General features: G+C 30.1%; 1 protein-coding gene across 1 annotated transcript in view; it reads left to right on the top strand.

Moving 5' to 3' along the window:
- The window catches only part of LOC129230105 (acetoacetyl-CoA synthetase-like), a 119891-nt gene that overhangs the window by 5343 nt on the left and 90888 nt on the right, over positions 1-23660 (top strand). Inside the window, exon 2 of the mRNA XM_054864506.1 lies at positions 23335-23466. Within this exon, the coding sequence (XP_054720481.1) occupies positions 23335-23466 (132 nt within the window). The remainder of the gene's footprint in view (positions 1-23334; positions 23467-23660) is intronic.

Here is a 23660-nt window from a genome sequence, read left to right as displayed (position 1 = left end):
CATTGTATTTTTAAAACTAAAATAAATGCCATTTGCAGAATTTTTATATTTAAGAGAATCAGCACAAAACTTGCTGAAAAAAAGTTGTGTTTTCATTTTCTCATATAATTGCATATAGTGTACTGGCAATAAGTATAATTGTAATCAAACCATCTATACCAGCCGCTTCGTTACTATGATAAATTGATTACAATTTTTTGATTCATTGTACATTTTACTGTAGGTTTTCTTCACCTGGGCATCGGGGGTTATCTCCACGCCCCCCCCTCCCCTACCGAGAAAGAAAAACCTTTAATGTTTTGTTTAAACGAGCAGCTTCTACAATTTTCAAAAACAATTTTTATTTATGTGGTTTAACGAAAGTTTACATTAAAACAAAAGTATAAATTATGAGCATATTTTATGCAAAAATTGACTGTAACGACCCCCTCCCATAAACATTAAACTTCATTTTTGTTGCAATTTGATTTATTAAACACAATTTAAGATATATTTGGGGGAAAATTTCAGAATAAAAGCTTTTATTCTGTTCATAAGTTCTTGAATCCACTTTGGGTGTAACCCCCTATAAGGGTGTCAACTACGAAGGAGCCCTCCCTTTGCACCAGCGTAATGACTCTACTGGTATAAGTGATAATTGTACTATAAGTTTTTGAACTGGAAAACAGGGTTAAAAGTGTTGTACTCAGTTAAAAGATGTGCAGCAACATTTCCATTTTTTTTCCAATGGAAATGCACTTTATTTCGAAGTAATCGAAGTTGATTTTAACGTTAAATTGCTTTTTGCATGTTATTTACCATCTGTTTGTACCAAAAATACGATAAATGTGTTAACAAAAAATGATTAAATGTTTCTCATAAAAATACCTTTAAACTTCTCAAAAAAATCAAATTTAAATTTCCCAACAAAATGTTTTATTATCTTTCATTTTTCATAAATAGAATGCTTTTATGTTTCTTTATTTATTCAATGAGGTTTTAAAAGGTTTTATTAATCGTTTTAATCCCATGTATTAATTTATGTACACCAGACAATTTACACACATTGTTTATAAATAATAATGTTAATGACATTGTAAAAAACGTTAAAAACCTTTCTTTAATCTTTAAATCTAAAAAATAAATAACTAAAATACTTAAAATAACTTTAGTTTTAAATGGAAAACAGATAAAAAATTAGGGGAAAAATGTAAAATAATAATGATAATATAAATAAACAAAATAAAATAACGTAAAAATGTACATAAGAAAGGCAAACACAACAACAACAAATAAATAGAATAAAAATTAAAGATTGCAAAATAATGAAAATCTAGATTCAAAACGGACACGCACAAAAAATAAATTGATAAATTCATGATCAATAGTTCGATAATAATCTGTATTAAAAGCACATACACAGACACACACCCCAAAAAATAAATAAATAAATAGATAAATAAAAATTAAAAAAAATCTTCACACACTCGTGTGTTTCTATGGCTAGAAAGAACCCAATTTTCAATGCAAAAAAGATATGCGAAGGCTTTTTGAAATTAGGTTGGTCTTTTTCCGCGGTTCTCCTTTCATTCAAAAACTCGAATTGAAAATGTCATTGTTTGTAACCTTGAAACATGTGCATGTCATTTTAATTGCTATTTTGTGCCTTGAATGTCGATTATGTTTTTGAAAAATTAAGAAGCTAAAAAAAAAAATTAAGAGTCAGTAACACTTCCTCTATCTTCTTCAGTAATTATTTCATGCAATGGAATAAATAGCCACTGTAAACAAATGAAACCAGAGAAAAACATTTAGTCTTACATGCTCTTAAGTTTAAGTCATAAAAAGAAAAGAAAAAATGATTATATTTAATCCAATTTTTCGTCATTAACTAGATGAAATCTGCATGCAAATTTTTATTGCTATTTTGTGTTACAAATGCTGACTTTATTTTAGAACAATTAAGAAGCTCAAAAATCATTAATAGTCTCACACTTCGTACACTTCTTTAAATTTCTTCATTAATTATTCTAAGCAATGGAAGAGCCATTGCGAACAAATAAAACCAGACAAAAATATTTAGCATTACATGCTCTTAAGTCATGAAAAGAAAAGATTATATTTAATCCCATTTTTTCGTCATTAACTAGATGAAAATTGCATGCAAATTTTTATTGCTATTTTGTGTTATAAGTGTTAATTTTATTTTTGAAAAATTAAGAAGCTAAAAATCATTAATAGTCAGTAACACTTCTCATATTTTCTTCATTAATTATTCTAATCAAATTAAGAGCCACTGAAAACAAATGAAACCAGACAAAAACATTTAGTCTTACACGCTCTTAAGTTTAAGTCATGAAAAGAAAAGATTACATTTAATCCCATTTTTCGCGTCATTAACTAGATGAAATGTGTGTGCAAATTTTTGTAGCTATTTTGTGTTGCAAATGAGACAGTAAGAAGCAAAGGGATGCAAGTGGACATTTTGAAGTTTGGAGCAAAACGCGTTTAAAGATCAGATCCTAGGTAGGCTTTCATTGAATTTTTTTTCTAAATCAAGCAGTATACTAGAACCTACCAGGGCTACTAGTACTATATCTTGCCCCAAGATAGATGAGGGGTTCACCTAGAATTTGTCCTCGTTATCTCTAAATTTTTAATTTTGCCACTTGCATTCCTTTGCTTCTCACTGCTTCAAATGTTGATTTTATTTTTGAAGCATTTAAGAAGCTCAATAATCATCAACAGTCAGTAACACTTCTTATATTTTCTTTAATAATTATTTTATGCCATCGAATAGCCACTGCGAACAAATGAAACCAGACAAAAACATTTAGCCTTACATGCTCTTAAGTTCAAATCATAAAAAGGAAAGAAGATAAGATTATATTTAGTTCTATTTTTCGCCATTAAATAGATGAAACGGGCATGCAAATTTTTATAGCATTTTGTGTTGCAAATGTTGACTTTATTTTTGAACAATTAAGAAGATCAAAAAATATTAATATCAGTAAAAGTTCTTATATTTTCTTCATTAATTATTCTAAGCAAAGGAATAGCCACTGCGAACAAATGAAACCAGAGAAAAACATTTAGCCTTACATGCTCTTAAGTTTAAGTCATGAAAAGAAAAGAAGAAAAGATTATATTTTATCCCACTTTTCGTCATTTACTAGATGATATGTGCATGCAAATTTTTTTATAGCTATTTTGTGTTACAAATGTTGATTTTATTTTTGAAAAATTCAGAATCTCAAAATCATTAACAGTCAGTAACACTTCTTATATCTTCTTCAATAATCATTTTATGCAATGGAATAGCCTCTGCGAACAAATGAAATCAGATAAAAACATTTAGCCTTACATGCTCTTAAGTTCAAATCATAAAAAAGAAAGAAGATAAGATTATATTTAGTTCTATTTTTCGCCATTAAATAGATGAAACGGGCATGCAAATTTTTATAGCATTTTGTGTTGCAAATGTTGACTTTATTTTTGAACAATTAAGAAGATAAAAAAATATTAATAGTCAGTAAAAGTTCTTATATTTTCTTCATTAATTATTCTAAGCAAAGGAATAGCCACTGCGAACAAATGAAACCAGAGAAAAACATTTAGCCTTACATGCTCTTAAGTTTAAGTCATGAAAAGAAAAGATTATATTTAATCCCATTTTTCGTCATTAACTAGATGAAATGTGTGTGCAAATTTTTGTAGATATTTTGTGTTGCAAATGAGACAGTGAGAAGCAAAAGGATGCAAGTGGACATTTTGAAGTTTTGAGTAAAACGCGTTTAAAGATCAGATCCTAGGTAGGCTTTCATTGAAATTTTTTTCTAAATCAAGCTGTATACCGGAACCTACCAGGGCTACTAGTACTATATATTGCCCCAAGACAGAGGAGGGTTTCACTTACCATGTGTACTGGTTATCTCCAAATCTTTAATTTTGCCACTTGCATCCTTTTGCTTCTCACTGCCTCAAATGTTGATTTTATTTTTGAAGCATTTAAGAAGCTCAATAATCATCAACAGTCAGTAACACTTCTTATATTTTCTTTAATAATTATTTTATGCCATCGAATAGCCACTGCGAACAAATGAAACCAGACAAAAACATTTAGCCTTACATGCTCTTAAGTTCAAATCATAAAAAGGAAAGAAGATAAGATTATATTTAGTTCTATTTTTCGCCATTAAATAGATGAAACGGGCATGCAAATTTTTATAGCTATTTTGTGTTGCAAATGTTGACTTTTTTTTGAACAATTAAGAAGATCAAAAAACATTAATAGTCAGTAAAAGTTCTTAGATTTTCTTCATTAATTATTCTAAGCAATGGAATAGCCACTGCGAACAAATGAAACCAGACAAAAACATTTAGCCTTACATACTCTTAAGTTTAAGTCATAAAAAGAAGAAAAGATTATATTTTATCCCATTTTTCGTCATTTACTAGATGATATTTTTATAGCTATTTTGTGTTACAAATGTTGATTTTATTTTTGAACAATTCAGAAGCTCACAAATCATCAACAGTCAGTAACACTTCTCTTATATCTTCTTAAATAATCATTTTATGCAATGGAATAGCCTCTGCGAACAAATGAAATCAGACAAAAACATTTAGCCTTACATGCTCTTAAGTTTAAGCCATGAAAAGAAAAGAAGAAAAGATTATATTTAATCCCATTTTTCGTCATTAATGTGGCACACGCATTGCCGCACGTTCCATCAAAAAGTGAACCATCCAGTTCGGTATTGTTTGTTTACGAATCGAAAGGCGGCGAACGATTGGTCTGAACGACCTGATTTCTCTCATTAACATTTAAGAGCAGTTTCGGTTTATTTGCTTTTTCAGTGCCAGTTCACGCCGTAAACAAATTGTGGAAGATTTATTAGGAGAATGAAAGGATTCAGTTTGACAGAAGTTACATTGTAGAACGTGGTAAATATTTAAAGCACGTCGCTTGCAAAATTACGTTTGAACAGGAATTTACATTTTTTACTTCCTTGTTAGTAGAAAAGGAAGTTTTGTCTTCACGAGAAAATATTCAAATTTCAGCATAAATTTCCAATTTCCCCGCTATGGATGTTTTTTCGGCACGTCTTTATTTGACGTGGAGTAAGCTTAAATAGTTTTAAAAGTATTTAAATGATTACTTTACCTGAAACTGAGTGATTATTTACTGAAAAGAAAAAAAAAAGTTGATTCACTGGGAATTACCTCGGATTCGGTCAATTATAAGTCACACGTGAGGTAAATATGGGTATCCCTTTTTCAATAGCTATACGGTGTGGCTCGGGTAAAATAAATACGAGAATGTTTACTTCTTTTTGAGAAGTTTAACGAAAAAGGGTTATTGGTGCGGATTTGAGCTAGAATATCTTCGCCATACTGCTATATAGGTAACCCAACGTAACTTAATGTCAATAACATTTCCCTAAACGAAGAAAACATTGTCATTGTCAGAGTCAAAAAGGGGAAAAGAGTTAAAGTAATGTTTTCATATGAGTTTAGTATGTAATGATGTTATGTTTGTATTGTTTTCGCAGCTTAGCGCTGACACCACAGTACATATTCCGTTGTTTTTTACGTCGTTCAATTTATTCAATTTTGAACTTTTTTTATTTGAACCGTATTACTTGTATTATATACACATATATTTCTACAGGGTGTTTCCGTTTAGCCTGCAAAACCTCTATTTTCGCGACCGTTAGTCCTAGATGCATACTTCCAATCACAAAAATGCTCAAAATCAGGTGCAGAGTTAAGATATCAGTTTGAAGCAAAAGAAAAAATGAGTCAAAAATTACAAAATTTAACTTTTTATACGGGCCCTACGCCTCCTAATTTATATTTAGGAAAATAATCGCAATTGAAAAATAAATCCAACACAAAAAGTTTTACATTAATACGACAAATATTCACCGAAATATGAAATGCAAGGTTTTGTGACTTACACCGCATTACACTCGCCGTCAGTAACACCTTTTAGGGGGAAATATAGCGGCTAACAAGGGTTAGAATTATGTGTGTGCCAAGAGTGTTTTCTTAAACTGTACAATTTTTTATAGTGTATTTTTGGGTATCATGGCATGACATTTCCATTTACTTTTGAATAGCAATGAAAAACATAAATACTTAGGTTTTTTTTTTTTTTACTTCGACAACCTGTCACTCTTCTGAAAGGGCGATAAAATCTAATCTCATCTTTTGCATGATCCCTTGAAACTTTGAACTCTAGTCTCTCCTGAGTTTTGGTCATACAAATGTCAAGTTTTTGTGTAAGTAACAATTTTTAATGGACATTATTTCACTAAATATAATTTAGAGGACCTAGGGCCCGTATAAAAAAATAAAAACTGTATTTTTTGACTCATTTTTTTCTTTTGCTTCATACTTTCAATATCTTAACTCTGCATCTGATTTTGAACATTTTTGCTATTGGAAGTATGCATCTAGGACTAACGGTCGCGAAAATAGAGGTCTTGCAGGTTAAACGTGAAAACCTTGCACCTTGCAACACAAACACCTTTATATATATATATATATATATATATATATATATATATATATATATATATATATATATATATATATATATATATATATATATATATATATATATATGATATATATATGTATATATATATATATATATATATATATATATATATATATATATGATATATATATGTGTATATATATATATATATATATATATATATATATATATATATATATATATATATATATATATATATATATATATATGATATATATGATATGTATATATATATATATTTATGGGATACCACATCGATGTCGATCTTCTGAAGCACCGATGGCTAGCATTCGATGTTTTATCGATGTCGATGTTTTATAACTGAGCGTAAAAACATCCTCAGAAAGAAAAAGAAAAAAAAAAAAAAAACTGTGATCGGGTAGCTACAAATAGAGTGTTGATGAAAGCTACATCATTAATTAGTAATCACGACAATGAAAATAGTTTTCTAGTTAGCTGTCTAAACAAGTAAGCATCTTGGAGAATTTTTCTTCCAGCACATTGTTAATTCGTAAACTATAATTTTGTGCGTTACTGAGGTTTCCCCAAATATATATAAAAGCTTCTTTGAACAAATAAAGGAACTTTTGTTTTTATTATCACCCAACAATTCGCTAGAAAACTTTAACTGTAACTATACCTTAAACATGTAACATATATTATTCGCAGTACATTTGAAATCTCCCTAAATATTTATAATCTTTTAACACTTTTTGCTTTTTAATGCGGAGAATTTTTCCTCGCAATTCCATTGAAAATAAGTATCCTGTAGCAAATATTTCTTTTCATTATTTTCCCCCTTACTTTTTATCTTGTTTTTTGGTCTAAAAAAGTGTTCGGTTACTATTTTTTTTCTAATGGATTTGCATTAATGATTATAGAACTATTAAGTTTACTATATCAGTTTTTGTTTTACTCAGCTGGAAAATAGAAGATATTTAAAAAATTATTCCTATTGGTTTATATTAATGGTTAATGTTTTGTATTCTAACAATATGTATGAGTAACATCTTATTGTATTAAATAGTTTGAAACATTAAATAATGACATTTATTACTATCATTTTTGCTTTAACAGTTCAACAATCTTATTTATACATTAATAAATACAGGTTATCAATAGTGTTCTTCCGAAAGAGCATTTGTTAAACATTGTATATAAATGTTTGGAATTTTAGAATCATCAAATCAATTTTATGTTTTTGTATTCTTATGACACACTGTGACATTAATGAAAACAAAAAGAGAAAACAACTACATACTTAAGAACATTAATTTAAAGTAAAATAAAAAGTGATAAAATATGAACAATTATAATGACGAATAAATAAATAAATAAGAAAAAATTAAACAAATTCAAAAATGTTTTTGTGTTAATCTGAAGAAGCAAGAAAATATTTTAAGAATTTTGGTGGATTCTGTTATTTTGTGTTTTAAAAGAATATGTCCATCGATTACTAAAAATATTTAATCTCAATAGACATGTTACCACGCTGTTGCATAACCAGCAATGTACAGGCATGACTCGTTCTTTCACTGACCATGTATAATTTTAAAATCATTTGCTAAAACTCTTCAGGCTCAAACGTTTCATGGCAATTCAGTTTTCGTAATGTTAAAAATAATAATTTGTCATTTGAAATAATCAGTAGTTTATTTATCATTTTGTTGCTTTCTATTTTTTCTAACTGTGGTTACTCAGAAATAATTTTAAAGAAATGAACACACATTAAAGCGTTTTATTAACAGCTTTTACTTAAACTTCGTAGCGTCAGTGGACTTCATTTGAATTTTTTCGCATGTGCAGAAAACTGGTTCTTTTATTGGTCTCGTGTGGGGAAATTTAGCACATTTAAAGTTAGTATTTATAATGCCGGAATACATTGAAATTGTTTCAAACTACAAAACTTTCAGATCGAAGTTTTCGTCTGTGTCAAATAAATAGATGAAATATGTAAATTTTAAATTTATGATAATAATCAGTGGCAGGAAACAAAGGAAAAACGTGTCCGTGGGAAACATATTTTATTTGCTGACAATAACAACAAATCTTATTCATACATTTTCAAAACATTTGCAACCAGCTTCTTAGAATCTGCATTTCTTTGCAATTTAAAGGGGAAGAGATATTTAATCTGTTATACTATAGACTTCTGAAAACACCTCAAAAAAGCACGCGAAAATTTTTCCTTTGACACAGTGTTCAGTTTAAAATGCTTCCAGAAAAATAATTTAGGAGAATTTTATGAGACATAGTTGAATTTCATCGAGTAAAAAGTTAAGTAACATAAGTTGCCTAAAACTGGCATTTTTCACAAATTTAGCAATTCGGACAATAATAATTTGTTAAATAGAAGCTACTAAATTTTTATAAGAAGATTAAGTCTTACAGTGAACATGATATAATACGGTTCATGTTATGAAAATTTAAAGTTATTGATACATGAAAATTAGCTATAAATCGAAGTTTGTTACATTGGATTTGTGTTTAGCAGAAGAGATACTTTTCAATGATACATCGTTCCACGTTTTGAAATTGAAGGGCTTGCTACAAAAAGAAGGTACCTTCGAATTTCAATTTTTGAAAATTCCGTATAAGAAAATAAAACACCAAATCACACTATAACTTTCTTTTTAAATTTTACGAATTCTCATGTATAAGTGTCATTTGAAATAATCAGTAGTTTATTTATCATAATAAGAAATAAGCATATCATAAAGAGCGTAAAAGGAGAGTTATTAAGATAAAAAAAAAAAGAAAAAAGTAGACTGGTGTTTTAAAGTCTGATGCAGACTTTCTGAAAACATTGAAATTGGAGATCACTTTCAATTAGTAATTAGAACAAGAAAATTTGGGGATAAAATAATAATTTGAAAATAACTTCAGAATATACTACCCTCAATTCGGAATTTTATTAATGTTAAGTCCCAAAATAGATTTCAGAACTGCTAACAGTTTTGTAACCAAAATCTGGTAAATTTTGCTTTATTCAACATAAAAGAAATAATTTACATTCAATGTTTTTTTAAAACTGCTCTCTATTTCCAGTGAGAAACCGGTACATTAACACTAGAATTACGGCGATCTTTTTATACCTAGAAATTCGGTGGGGGTCATTTTGACCCATGAGAAGAAATTTGCATATTTCGCTACATAATTTTGCTTGTTTTTAGCCTACTTTCCCAGTAAAAGTGAGAAAAAGAAGAAAAAAGCATGAAAGAAGGCTTAATGCATCTTAAAAATATCGTGAAAAACAAAAAAAAGTCAAAAATAAATAAAATAATTAAATAAATATTGAAAAATTAAAAATTGGAAAGTAGGGTATTGAGATGGGGAAAAATGTCTGTCGGTCTGTCTGTCGGTCTGTCTGTCTGTCGGTCTGTCTGTCTGTCGGTCTGTCTGTCTGTCCCCCCCTAATAACTTTTGAATGAATAGTCCGATTCGAACAAACTTTTTTTTGTTCGAAAGATCTCGGCGAGGACACCTCATTCCCATATTTCACTTTTTGATTTGAACTATTTTTTGTTCAATTTTGAACAGTTTAAAAAAACTTAACATTAGCGCCTACGGGGAAATTCAAAGCAATTCCGAACTGTGAGGCGAATTTGCTTCAAACAAACTTTGTAGGAAAAAGCTTTTGATAAAAAACTTGTATATAAGATATCTTTTTGATTTGAACAATTTTCCGTTCAATTTTGAACAGTTCAAATCCCTTAACATTAGCGTCTACGGGGAAACTGAAAGTCAATGTAGATTCCGTACTTGAAGGCGGATTTACTTCAAACAAACTTTGTTGGAAATAGCTCTTGACGACCTACTCCCGACTCCGACTCCGAGAATTTAGGGGGACCTGACACCGACTCTGACACCTGTTCCCGACAATCAATCGGACTCCGACTCCCCGACTTCGACTCTGACTTCGTAGCTTTGGCAAACATTTATACACGGAGGACAAATGACTGACTCCGATTCTTGGATATTCGACTCCGACTCTTTTATCCCAAAATGAGATTGACTCCGACTCCGACTCCGCTGCTGTGGTTTTAACTGTGAAATAATTATTGTTGATATGATTTGTTTTTATTTTCACGCTAAAGTTTTAATTTAGGTATTTAGTTTTCGATGAATAAACTCGAAAAATATGCGCAGACGATTTTTTTTTTTTTTTTTTTGACATTGAAAATTATTTCTTTAGTTGACATTTTATTGTTTTTTTTTTTTTTTGGTAAGTGCATTAATTCGTTTAAAAAATTATTTTCGGCAACAGGGGAAAAAGAAACGATTTTTTTATATGATGTATTTATTTTAATGAACTTATTATTATTTTTTCGTTTTGAAAGCTGTTAAAAAAATTTTTTAATGGAAAGAAGTGTATTAGCTGCTTAAAAAGTGCAGCTATTTTATTTGTTCGTTTTTTTTGAAGAAAAGTAAGGAATATTTTATTCCTAGAAATCAGCTTAAAATATTAAAAAACATATGTTTGAAAAAATTTGCGATTTTAGCTATTTTTGAGAATATTGATCAGGTACTAGAAAGTAGTATGGGTATACGGGAAAGTAGGCTCGTCTAGTTCTAGACGGAACTTCTTGTTTAAAAATTAGTTAGAAATAAACACATTTATAATAAATGCAGTTTATTTAAAGAATATAAAGATTTTCAGGGTACATAATGAAATATTTAAAAAAAATGTCCATCAAAAAACCAGCGCTGTTTCAGTTGCATTTCATAAGCTAGCGGCTAATGTTTCCTTTTATGTGCAAAAACATTATAAAAGCTTCAAGTTCTTAAAATGATGGGTTCAAAGAGACATTTTTGAGTTTCTGCTCTGTTTCAGCATCTTTAAATGTATTTGCAGTTCTTTTTTTTTTCTCAAAAGGATCAAAATGACACATGTCCGCACTTTTTAGTTGTAACCCTTTGGTTTGAGTTAAAAAGAATTACAATTTTCTTGAAAACTTTTAATTATTACACAGCACGGTGATTTAGGAGAAGTCAAGGACGAATTAAGATTTTTATGAAAATACAGAGTAGTAGTTAGCAACAGAAATTTGATTGGGGTCAAAATGACCCCTCCCGTAATTCTAGTTACAGTATTCCTTTCTACTATTATAATTTGCAAATGTAAAGCATAGTTTTTTAAAATATTTGTAACCTATAAAAATAAAATGTGAGGATTAAAATTAGAAATGTGGTTGAGTTTACACTCGACAGTAGGAACGCTTTGAGCTTCAATTAACATATTCCAGTGATTACGTATAGCAGGCTCTTTTGCAACAACTTATATTTAAAGAGAATTGATGAGGATCGGAACACTGGTGGGGAAAAGAAAGCGTAGAGATCTTCTAGAGATAAATGCTTGCTTTTGATTAGGATTATCGTTTAACCTGAACGGATTTACCTGAAGGCAAACACCACGGGCGCTCAAATGCTTGTAAGACATGCCAAAACTTTGAGTTTGATGTCACACACACGCACAAACTGGTTACTTGAAATTTTAACCAAGTGCTTCATTTTCAAAACTTTAGAAATAGAACTTAATAGTTATGATTTTTTTCAATAAAAAATGTAAGAAAACTTGATCCCATAAAACAGTTGTTTCTAAGTGATATGACACCGTATTTCCTCAAAAAAAAAAAGATATTAAATTTTGTTGCAAAAGTAATGTTGGGGCTCACATTAAAAGGCTGTCTTTTTATAAAATACACAATAATCGATGCTTGTTTGTGTACGAAATTTATTTATTCGGGTATAGAAGAAATAAATTTATTTAAACTTGACATTTATTAATAATACATGTCTTAAATCTTTCAGATACACAGCGTAATTAAATGTCGAGAAATTTCAAAAAAAAAAAAAAAGAAAAAAAAAGAAAAAGAAAAAAGAAAGAAAGAAAGAAAAATAACGTTTAAGAGGAGGAAAAACTAGTAAATAAAAAGATAAAATAAAATAAAACCAATGTTTTGAAACCTAGATACATTCTTAATTGAACGTAACACACATTTCTTGTTCATTGAATTAGAAGCAGAAAATAATGAATGGTGTGGCTGTACACACACAAAAAAAAGAAATACAGAACTTTTTCCGCAAGGGGAAAAAAAAATTAAAAAAAGTAACCGTGAATAGTAGAAAGTATTTTTTAATGCCTGGGGCAAAACTTCGAAATTCCTTTCATTTCTGCATTTACCTACCAATCTATAAACATACATTAAGCTTTTGGTCTCTGCAAAACTTTGAATTTGTTTTAAGCTTTCATTCTTTACAAATTTGAAAACATACTTTAAATTCCTAACTTTTACAAATTTGTAAGTATATTATAAACATGTATTTGGTTCATTTTCGTAGATGTACAGAGGTGTAAAAACTACTAGAATAATTGATTTTTTGAGTTTTTCTGGAACAATTTTGTATATACTTGCAATAATTCATGAAGGATAATTTTTTCTTGTTAGTCCGATCATATTTTCATTCCTTTAGAGTAGTTTTGGGGACATTACTTTGTTAAATGTTGGCATTTATAAAGTAGAGAAACATTTGATCTAAAGTAATGTCCCATTGCATAAAACATGAGTTTGATTAACAATCGAATTTAAAATAAATTTAAAGTATTTTACATTCTTTCCATGGGTTGGCATCAGTATTATTTTATTCTTAATGCAATTTTTTTCGCAGCTTTAATTAGTTTATAATCAGCAGTTTTTTTCCTTCTTTTGTTAAAGAACTATTGCGTGATCATGAGAGAAAAAAAATGACATTTCTTCTAGAAAATTAGTTGCAGTAAAGTGTTTCATCGAAGAAAATCACTATACACACCAGGAAATCATTAAAAACTAAACATTTTGCAAGCATCTGTGTGTAAAATAAAAAGATCTTTGAAATTTCAAAGGGAAATGTATAAATTTCAGAGAAGGGAACACAGTAGAAAAGTAAATTTATTGCAAAAACAGAAATGAAATTAATTCATATTGCCAAAATTGACTGAAAAACATCCGATCATGAACTAAAAATATCTCTATAAGCGTATAGAGTAAAATTATGTGATTCTTCTGTTCGTAGAAAACTCGTCTCAATTGAACTCGGTGCTCGTTATCCTCGTAAAGAGGGCTAAAATCAAATTTGCTATAACAAAGAGATTTGTTTGTGCAAAAATTGTGCATAAACCATTTACTAGTAGTTGGACCAAGATGAGAAATATTAATTTTCCTTCAATTGTTCAGTTAAATTCAAGTTGTTCAATCTTTTTCCCCAAATTAAATTTATTGCATAGGCTACTGACTAAAGATTCAGAACTGTTTATAAATGTGACAAAAACTTTCCTTATGAGAATATTTTTTAACAAATTACATGCACTAAGGTACTTTTTACCTTTTAGGTATAGTTTTCTGATAAAGTTATGCTTAAAATACCAAAAAGTTATGCTTAAAATACCAAAAGATAGCAGTCAGTATGTCAGAAGAAGTACCAGTAAAATATTTTCACGTCGCATCATATAAATGGTTAAATACACCGCCCAAGTTATGGATTAGAGCGCAATTTCCGCTCAGGATGCTGTCTGTTTAAGCATTGTAGAAGGCATGAGGATCGAATATCACCATGAAAAAGTGCTTGAACAAAGGTTTTATAGTCAAAAGTTTGGTTTCCAAATGGAGCTTCATATTTAGGCACGATGGACTTCTGTGTTTTGAAGATTTATTTGTGATCAAAATTTTGAATGCAAAAAATAAATAAATAAATAAATAAATAAATAAATAAATAAATAAAAATAAAATAAAATAAAAATAAAAATAAATAAATAAATAAATAAAAAAATAAAAACACTTTTACGGCATGAAAACAGTTCAAATATGAACCCAACAGAGAATATTTGAACTATTGTAAAGAAAAAAAATAAAGAAATCAAACTTCACGAACAAGAATTGTCTCACAGAAGGACTCATTCAAATTCGGCACCATGACGAGGAAATACAAATTAATTGCCAAAAACTTATAAAAAGAATGCCAAGACGGATTGAATCTTTATTAAAAAATAAGAGGATGCCCATTCAGTATTAAATGTATAAACATTGTTAAAGTAAAGTAACATTTCTCTAATATAACAAGGACTTACTATAACTTTCACAATTATTCTAATAATTTTCACACCTCTGTAATTACAGCTTGTGCTTATCTTTCCTAAGTTTATTAATAAATGCTCTGTGCTATCGTGCACGGTGCACAAAAAAAATGCTTTGTAACTAAACGTTTATGAACTTTATTTATTCTGATTTATGAGTTTTTGGGACACTTAACTAATAGTTTCATCTTGTTAGATAATACTTTTTTCAGAACAGATAAATGAAATTCCTCAGTTTTTCATATATTAGAACTTGCGAGGGGGTGTACGAGCTTTCGAGAAAGTCTTTTCACACACTTAGCGCAGCACGCGCCTATTGCCCCAAGCTTAGAAGGTTAGCCTGAATCGCTGAAGTAGTTCTTCGCTCAGGGGCGATGTCCCACTTTCCTTTTCACTTTCTCTCACTTTTCGCCGGGGTGGTCAATCCACTTTCGAAACGCACCGGGGTGTCATCACCATCCTCCCAGATTCAGTGGACTTTTATTGAACGAATACTTCACAAGAACTTCATGGAAAAGGGGGGATAATAGTTTTAATTGTTTTGTTTGATACGAGTTGTTGGTATTTTGATACTAGGAAGTGAAATGAAAAGATTATCGTTAACGATGTATTTTTCACGCAGTACTTTCAAGGTCACCTTGGATATTAGATGCTTTCCGAGGCACACATTTTCAATACCAGACAAAGCCATGCTCCTCATAATATCAGATGGCACTTTTAGAATTAAAAAGCGTCCAAATACTTTCTTGATCTTTTTAATGAAGTAAAAATTTGCGTGCTTGAAAACCACGTGATACATTTTTCATTTACGTTTTTAGTATGCTTATCAAAAAAATAGTTTGAGAAACTTGCTTTACTGATCTTTTTAAATTTCGTTCGGGGGAATCTGTATATAGTATAGATTCTCCATTCAACAAGTTCATAAGACGAAACTTTGTTTTAGCTACGTCGAGAATTATTTTGCGGGCAATAACCAGCTAACTCCTTAAAATAAAGTTACGTGGAATTTCGCAAATGCGCAATATACGGTAAAAGCAGTTATTTTCGCGAAGGCAGTAATTTTTGAGATTTTCGCGTGGCAGTAATTTTCACGATTTTTTCGAGGCTGTAATTTTTGAGAGCAAATCGGTATCGCAAAAATTTAAGCATAGCGAATTTTTTAGCTCGCGAAATCACCTACCGTTTTTGCGAAAATAAAATAGTTCTTGAAACTAATGGTTCAACGTTTTGCTAGTGATGATGTGTAAACAGTAGTAATTTAAATCTTTTAGGATTCGTCGAAAAAAGTTTTGAAGAGACCGTTTACCTATTATTCTTAAAATGAACATTTTTGAGAAATAAATATTATTTATCAACTAAAATTGTATCGACTAATATCTCTTTATGAAGACATCCCGTGGCAGTCATGTAAAAAGACATTTGGCTAATTTAGTTTTGTTAAAGGGTCGTTTTTTACAATCATATATCTAAAAACAGTTATGTTCACAAACTTTGTCAGAAGGCACTAAAAACTAGTGATGGGTATAATCGAGAACTTTTGATAATCGAGATCTTGGGAATCGAGCGTTTATGATAATCGAGTGATTGACAGTCGAGATCTTTATAAATCGAGAACTCAAGCAATTGATAAGAGATCTTTTGAAATCGAGAACTTTAGTGATTGATCATCGCAATCTTTTTTAAATCGAGAACTCAAGCTCTGATAATCGAGAACTGGGGCTGTGATAATCGAGAACTCAAGATGTGATAATCGAAAACTCGAGATGTGATAGTCGAGAACTCGAGCTGTAATAATCGAGAACGTGAGAATTGATAATCGATAACTCGTAATAATCAAGTTCTCGAGTGATCTTGAATAATCGAATGATTCGATTGTGAGAACTCGATTATGCCCATCTCTACTAAAAATATCTTTCTTACTATTATTATCAATTAAAGTTATGAAAAACTATCCATTTTGAATTACAGTCACTTGCATTTGTATGCTACAGCGCTGCTTTGCAGCTCGGGTTAATGGGCAGAAGAAAAAAAAAACCTGCACAATGTAATATTATTTTTTCCGGATGAACAGAACTAAGTAAATCAATTTGCGCTTGCGTGTGTTTTTTTTTATCCCCTAATGGTCATTGGTGTTCCTTGCTGTTGCGAAATTTTCAATACTGTAATTTCACCACTGCAGTGATGGGTGTTGCAAATGAGAGTTAACTTAAATCTTAAATCTGTGTCATCAAACTATCTGAAAAAAAGAAGAAACTATCACACTTTTGGTTCCTTGTCATTTGCTGCACTTTTATATGTGTAATAAAGTAATTGCAAAGACAGACCAAGATTATATCTGGAATAGCATTTTAAGCAATCATAATGAATCACGACACTTTTTTTTTTCATGTCGAATCATAATCAATATCATGTTTCGTAACATACTTAGACTACTTTCAATAAATATTATGTAATGCATATCGTCATTTACGTTCTGCTTTACGCTGAAAGAAAAGGAAAATGACATCTTCAAGGCTTCGGCTGATTGATTTTGCTACAACCCTCTTTTTTTTTAATTTTATTTTTTAAGCTAAAGTACGGCAGAAACTCTGTTTAATTTTCCATGAATACTAATCATACGCATGAAATGTTAAAAAAAAAACTTGCCCATGTATTTTTGACGTATGTGTGACCCGTGAGGCTTTAAGAATCGTTGCTGTGTTAGCTCACTAAGTTTGTTGACCCTGCTTTAAATAATAATAACAATGATAATAGTGTAATACTACTAGTAATAAAATTAATAGTAATATAATAATAATGATAATAATAATAATAATTAGTCATCCAAAAAGAAATAATTACAATAGTAGATATTATTATGTTCTTATTACTTGATTATATTTTTAATATTTTACTATATGATTATTGCATTATTCCTATATTATTATATGATTATATTATTATGTTATATGATTATTATATTACTATATTATTATATGATTAAATTATTATGCATTATTTCATATTATCATTATTGTCAATAGTATTATTGTTATTATTAACTTACAAAATAGTTTCTTATGTTTACGACTGAAATACGTTAGCCTTATTTCTTCTGCTATGAGAATTTATTGAAAATATCGCATACTAAACCTAATGAATGAGAAAAATCGTGAATCTAGTTTTTCAAATTCGATGGTTTGCCGTAGAACTCAAAACGGGCTACTTCCTCGTCATAACTACTTCAAACAACTGTTTTACACTTAAAAGTTAGCTATAAAAACTAAAACATTAAAAATAGCTAAACGCATCAGGTGGAAAAAAAATATTGTTTTAGCTTTCCTGAAAAGTACCAATTTTCACATTCCTTTGTTTAGCATGATGCCGACGATACCATCTCTCGGTTATAAAATTATAAGACTTGCATATCATTTCCATGTAATAAACCTTGAAGAAGAATAAAAAAGAAATATTAATCTTTTTAGAACAAACTTTACAACATCTTTAATGCTTAAGTGTGCTAAAATGAATTAAACAATCTAAATTTAATATGTAGATATTATTGGAAGGAAAGCGTTTGATGAAAAGATAACACTCGTTGTGATAAAATGAATATAATATGCTAAATTTAATAGGTGGATGTGCTTGGTGAGAAAACGTTTTATAAAAAGACACAGTCAATATGGTAAAACAAACTAAACAATCCAGTTTAGTAGACATATAAATATGGTTTGGTTAGAAAAAAAGCTTCTATTAAAAGATACGCTCAGTGTACTAAAATGAATCAAACAAGCTAAATTTAATAGATTGATAGTTGTGACTCTTGGGGAAAAAACGTTTTATCGAAAGATGCAATCAATGTGCTAAAATAAACCAATCTTTACTAATAAAGAAGCTGAAAGTCTCCCTGTCCGGATCTCTCTCTCATCCTGACAGACAGGATCTCTCTCTGTCCGGATCTCTGTCTGTCTGTCAGGATCTCTGTGACGCGCATAGCGCCTAGACCGTTCGGCCGATTTTCATGAAATTTGGCACAGAATTAGTTTGTAGTAATGAGGGTGTGCACCTGGAAGCGATTTTTCGAAAATTCGATGTGGTTCGTTTTCTATTTCAATTTTAAGAAAAAAAATATCATAAGATGGACGAGTAAATTACGAAATTATCATAATGTGGAACTGTAACATGGGCACAAGCCAATTGGCGAGAAAATTCACCGTACATTATTTGTAAATATACATGCGAACCAAAAGACCTTCTAATTTTCTATTACGGGCAAAGCCGTGCAGGTTAGGTTCTACTAGTGATTCATAAAAGATAAATGAGACATATGAGGCAGTGAGAAGCAAAGGGATGCAAGTGAACAGTTTCAAGTTTTGAGTAAAACGCGTATAAAGATTACTCCCTAGGTAGGCTTTCATTGCAATTTTTTTTCTAAATCATGCTGTATAGCAGCACCTACCAGGGCTACTAGTACCATCTCTTGCCCCAAGACAGAGGAGGATTTCACCTACCATGTGTACTGGTTATCTCCAAATTTTTAATTTTGTCACTTGCATCCCTTTGTTTCTCACTGCCTCATATGGGAAACACGTTTGTAATAAGAAAAGAAAAAAAAGAAACGTGAAAATTTTCTGAAAGACATTTACCGAGAGAAAAGAAAATGCTCTGAAGTTACATTGTTTATGAAGACAAGTTTTTTCTAACTAGTTCGGTAAGGAAAGAATTGTTAATGACATGTTGTTTACATAACGATAACCTAGAAGGTTAACCACGTAACTCAGAAAATGAGAACTTTAAAGGAGAGAAAAAAAAAAAAAACCCGCACAGGATACGAATTTATCCATCAAATACCATGTAAACATTTGCACTTTTTTTTTTAAAGATTTTAAGATTTTCGAGGTTTTTCTTCTAGTCCATCGATATGAAGAAAGTAACTTTAAAACAATTAGCTAGCCCACAAGTGAATGACATGTTATTCAGATGTTACGAAAGAAGGTTTAGCTTTTTAACAACTCAGTAAAAATGAAATTTTTACATTTTTACTGAATTTTAAAATCTAATGTATGATCAAAATGGGCGTTGCAGTTAAATACTTTACCTACAATATCCTTTGAAATTAATACTGAAAGCTGCTGTTTGGTTTAGGTATTAGGTTGAAAAATAATTCCTATCTTTCATCTCCTTTTCTTGCTTTTACTTACTACTTATGCATTTATTTATTTATTTATTTATTTATTTGGGGGAAGGGAGGGGGGCACTTAGTAGTTACATATGTAACCTTTCTTTTAAAGACATTATTGCGTATATAATAATTTTAGAAATATAACATTCAAAATCAAGGACGAAATATTTCTTCTGTTATTTTTCTTGTTTCTGATAAGTCGAAGAGAGCGTTTATTGATATTTAAAAATACCAAGCACGATTTCAATGTGAAGCTTTAAAAAGTTATTTTATTAAATGTTCTTGAATCCAGTTCTCTTTTTGCTTACTTTTGTTTATTTTTTTATGAAGGAAAAAAAAAGCAATTGTGAATTTTTCCTGAAAAATATCAGACCAAATTTTGATTTTCGTGATGGCGCTATATATAACATTGACGTTCGATACAAAAACAGCATTCGGTTATTATCCTAAAATGTTGTTGACTTACTAGGGGGAGCACAAATCCTTTCCCATCCTCAAAATATAAAAAATTGGATTTGTTGCACTGCCCCAATTGCATGTGAGATTAAAAAAACAGTAGTTCTCGAAGATTAGTTTTAAGGGTGCATTAAAAAAAGTAACATAAAAGTTAATATTTTCAGTAGAAACTAGATTACGGTTTTCTTTCCAACTAAACTTGAACATTTCTCTCTCTTGAAGATTTTAAACAATCGCCATTCTAATGCATCAACCTGAAGGTCATCTGAAAGATTGTGTGTATTAGGCTCGAAAAAGAAAACTCTTTTCAAGTTAAACATTAAAGGCTGCCGCTGAAACCTTCGGGGATTTCGGGAAAAGCAATTTATCACGGTGCAAATGGCAATTATAATTGCAAATTCATATTTCGAGTTAAACATTTATTTCACATAACGTCATGGCTACATAATTAAGAAAAGCTTTCTCGACACCTGAAGTTGCGTGTCTACAATTTCATGTCACCTGTTGCTCACGAAATTATACCTGTTACGCATTAGGAAGCGAATTAACGAAGGACAAACGCGTTACGGTAATTTTTTTAATAATTGTCTTTGAGGCAAGTTCATCGTAGAGTAAAACAAATAATTAGACGTTCTTTTGCAACCTGTTCTTCAAAATAATGGGCGAGTCAATCTTTTCGCTTCCTATTCAAAATTAATTTTATTCATATTTTCTGCATAATTTGGTCAGAGCAAGAAAAATTGTCCCCACGTGTTAAAAACTCGTTTAACAGTGATTCGCGGAGTTGACGTCAATATCAATGAACTATTAAATCGTCCGTGTCCTTGGTGAGTGAAGCATACCTAAGTAAAAAAAAAATTCCGAATGTTATGACGCAAAGCATCTGGAAAAGCTAAATAAAAGAATAATTTGACAGACTAATCGATAGATTATGGTTGAATAACAGAGTTGACAAGAAAGACAGCCGAGCACCGATTATCTGTACACTGAATAACCGAATGCCAAATTTACCGGAAAAATTATGTACCATACCTTTTTCCCGCCTTCTTCATTTTTTAAAAATTGGAACCGTTCTATGTTCAAACTACATGTATTAATTTAACTGCGGTGTCCAGTTAAAATTGTAAGAAAAATTGTGCTTAATTAACTTCTAAGAACGTTGTTCATAATATGCATGCACTACAACACTTGTCAATCCTGAGTATGAACGGAAAATAGTTTTTTAAACCTTTTATATAGTTTTTTAAAAAATAGCAACAGTTTTTAAAAAATTTTATAAACCTTTTGAAAGAGTTGTTCAATTATTCGAATGTTTCGTTTACCGGATCTGCATCACCTTGATAATCAATGCTCCACTATACTGAAGAACCATTAAAAAAATTTTGTTCCTGTTTCAGATAGAGGCTCAAAATATCTTTAAAAAATACATGTGCTGTACTTCCCTGGACAGTATTTGCTAAAATTTTACTTTATTTATTTATTTATTTATTATTATTTTTTGATATTTATTGTACTTTGGCTCTGTTGTACAAATTTGCTTATTCGGTTTCGTTCAAAAAAAATAAATAAATAAATAAATAAATAAATAAAATAAATAAAATAAAAAAGATAAGAACGTCAAATTTCAATTTCATAGGAGTGTTTTTGGGGAACTGGAAACGCAGTTCCACAAATATCTCAAAAAAAAAAAAAAACTTATTTTTGCGGACTACGGTTTACGTGCACACGGCGGTAAATACGAAAAGATTTCATACTTGAATGCTCTTAAAAGTGCAGTTTTTTTTTTTCATTTATCTAAAATAATAACTACGTAAAGAAACATTTAAAGCTATAGCATCAAACACTGAAGCTAATACCTCTAGGGATTTTCCACTAAGTTTGCGAGTATTTCTACCATCAAATGCTAAAACGCAAATCTCCAAATGGTTTCTCGAAAAAAAGTAAACCGCAGTCAAAGTTGCAGATGATTTACAAGTATCCAATAATATTCCGCTTTTTTTTTTAACTTCTTTCCTATTCATATATTATCATTTTCTCAGAAGATGATTTTCAATTATTTCAAACTGTTTTTCTCTCACGCTCGCATGCAACAGCTTTCATAAAACTTTCAAATGACTTAATAACTTAATTGAATGCCCAAACATTGTCAATTACATCCAACTTGCCGTCCCAAATTCGACTCTTAAATGGCATTTATGTTTAAGAAATATTTTAACTAAATTAAATTGTGTTTATAATAATTTTTGATTTTTGAAATGTTACAAACTCTTTAGCACTCATTGTCGCCATTTAGATGTTTTCAAAATGTCATTCTTTGATTTCAAATCTAGTTGTTTTAACTCTTTTCAGATTTTTATTTTGTTAACTGTTCCAGTCTTATTTTTACTCCACTCTGCAGCTGGATTTTGCTCTGTAGTATGCAGTATTTTAAATAAATAAATAAATAAATAAAAATATAACTGAAAGATATTGCGAAAATATTTTTCTTATTTTATATTTAAAATAAGTTCTTAGTAAATGGGGTCGTTTCCAAAATTTTAAAAGTATTTTTTTCTGAAAGAACATGCTTAAAAACATAGGATCTACCTGTTTTTAAATAATTTGTTTAAGTTTAATATTTTTAAAAAATTACTTAAATCGGTGCGCTTTCATTGTTAACATTTCTTGCCGATGACATCACAAATGATGAAATGCCATTCTGTGTCGCCCTTCACAGAGCAAAATATTTAATTCGCATCTTTACTCACGTGTATTGGCAAAGATATGGTTGATGGCAAGCGTAGAGCGCAGTCTTAATTCGCTTCTTGATTATCATAACGTGGAAACGCGGAAGAAAGATGCGCCAAAGAGCATCATTTGTGACGTCATCAAGACCGCGCCTCGTTTGAATTATCGGACATTTTAAAAAATTAATTCAAAAATAACTGTTGGGAAAATGAAAGAATTTTCTGGGTCCATGTTTTTTTTTCGCTTATTCTATCAATTTCAGTGACTAAAAGTACTACTTTTGACTGAAGAAAACAACCCCATTTTTTACTAAACCTTCTTTTTTGTTTTCAGAGCGGAAAATTAAGAAGAGCTTAGTGGATATCATCGCAACAGGAACAAGCTGCGTTTGGAACAAAAAGGTGAAAGACACTGAAATAGATAGATTAAAGGAAGTCATCAATGAGAAATACGACCTTAAAATCGGTAAGTCAATTTTCTATGCATATAGAGGCAAATCATATTTTTTGTGTCTAGTCCCGGGCATAGTTGTAGGGAAACATGGGGCAAAGTTAAATAGCGGGGAAAAGTGAAGAAGTGAAATATTTACTCTGCTTTTAGCTCCATCTATCTGGTATTATTTTAACTATACTGCCGTGTGCAGGTAAAAGGCAGTAACT

The sequence above is a fragment of the Uloborus diversus genome, chromosome 9, assembly GCF_026930045.1.
Source record: "Uloborus diversus isolate 005 chromosome 9, Udiv.v.3.1, whole genome shotgun sequence".
NCBI lineage: Eukaryota > Metazoa > Arthropoda > Arachnida > Araneae > Uloboridae > Uloborus > Uloborus diversus.
The sequence above is the reverse complement of the archived record's forward strand: the minus strand, read 5'-3'. Positions and strand labels throughout refer to the sequence as shown.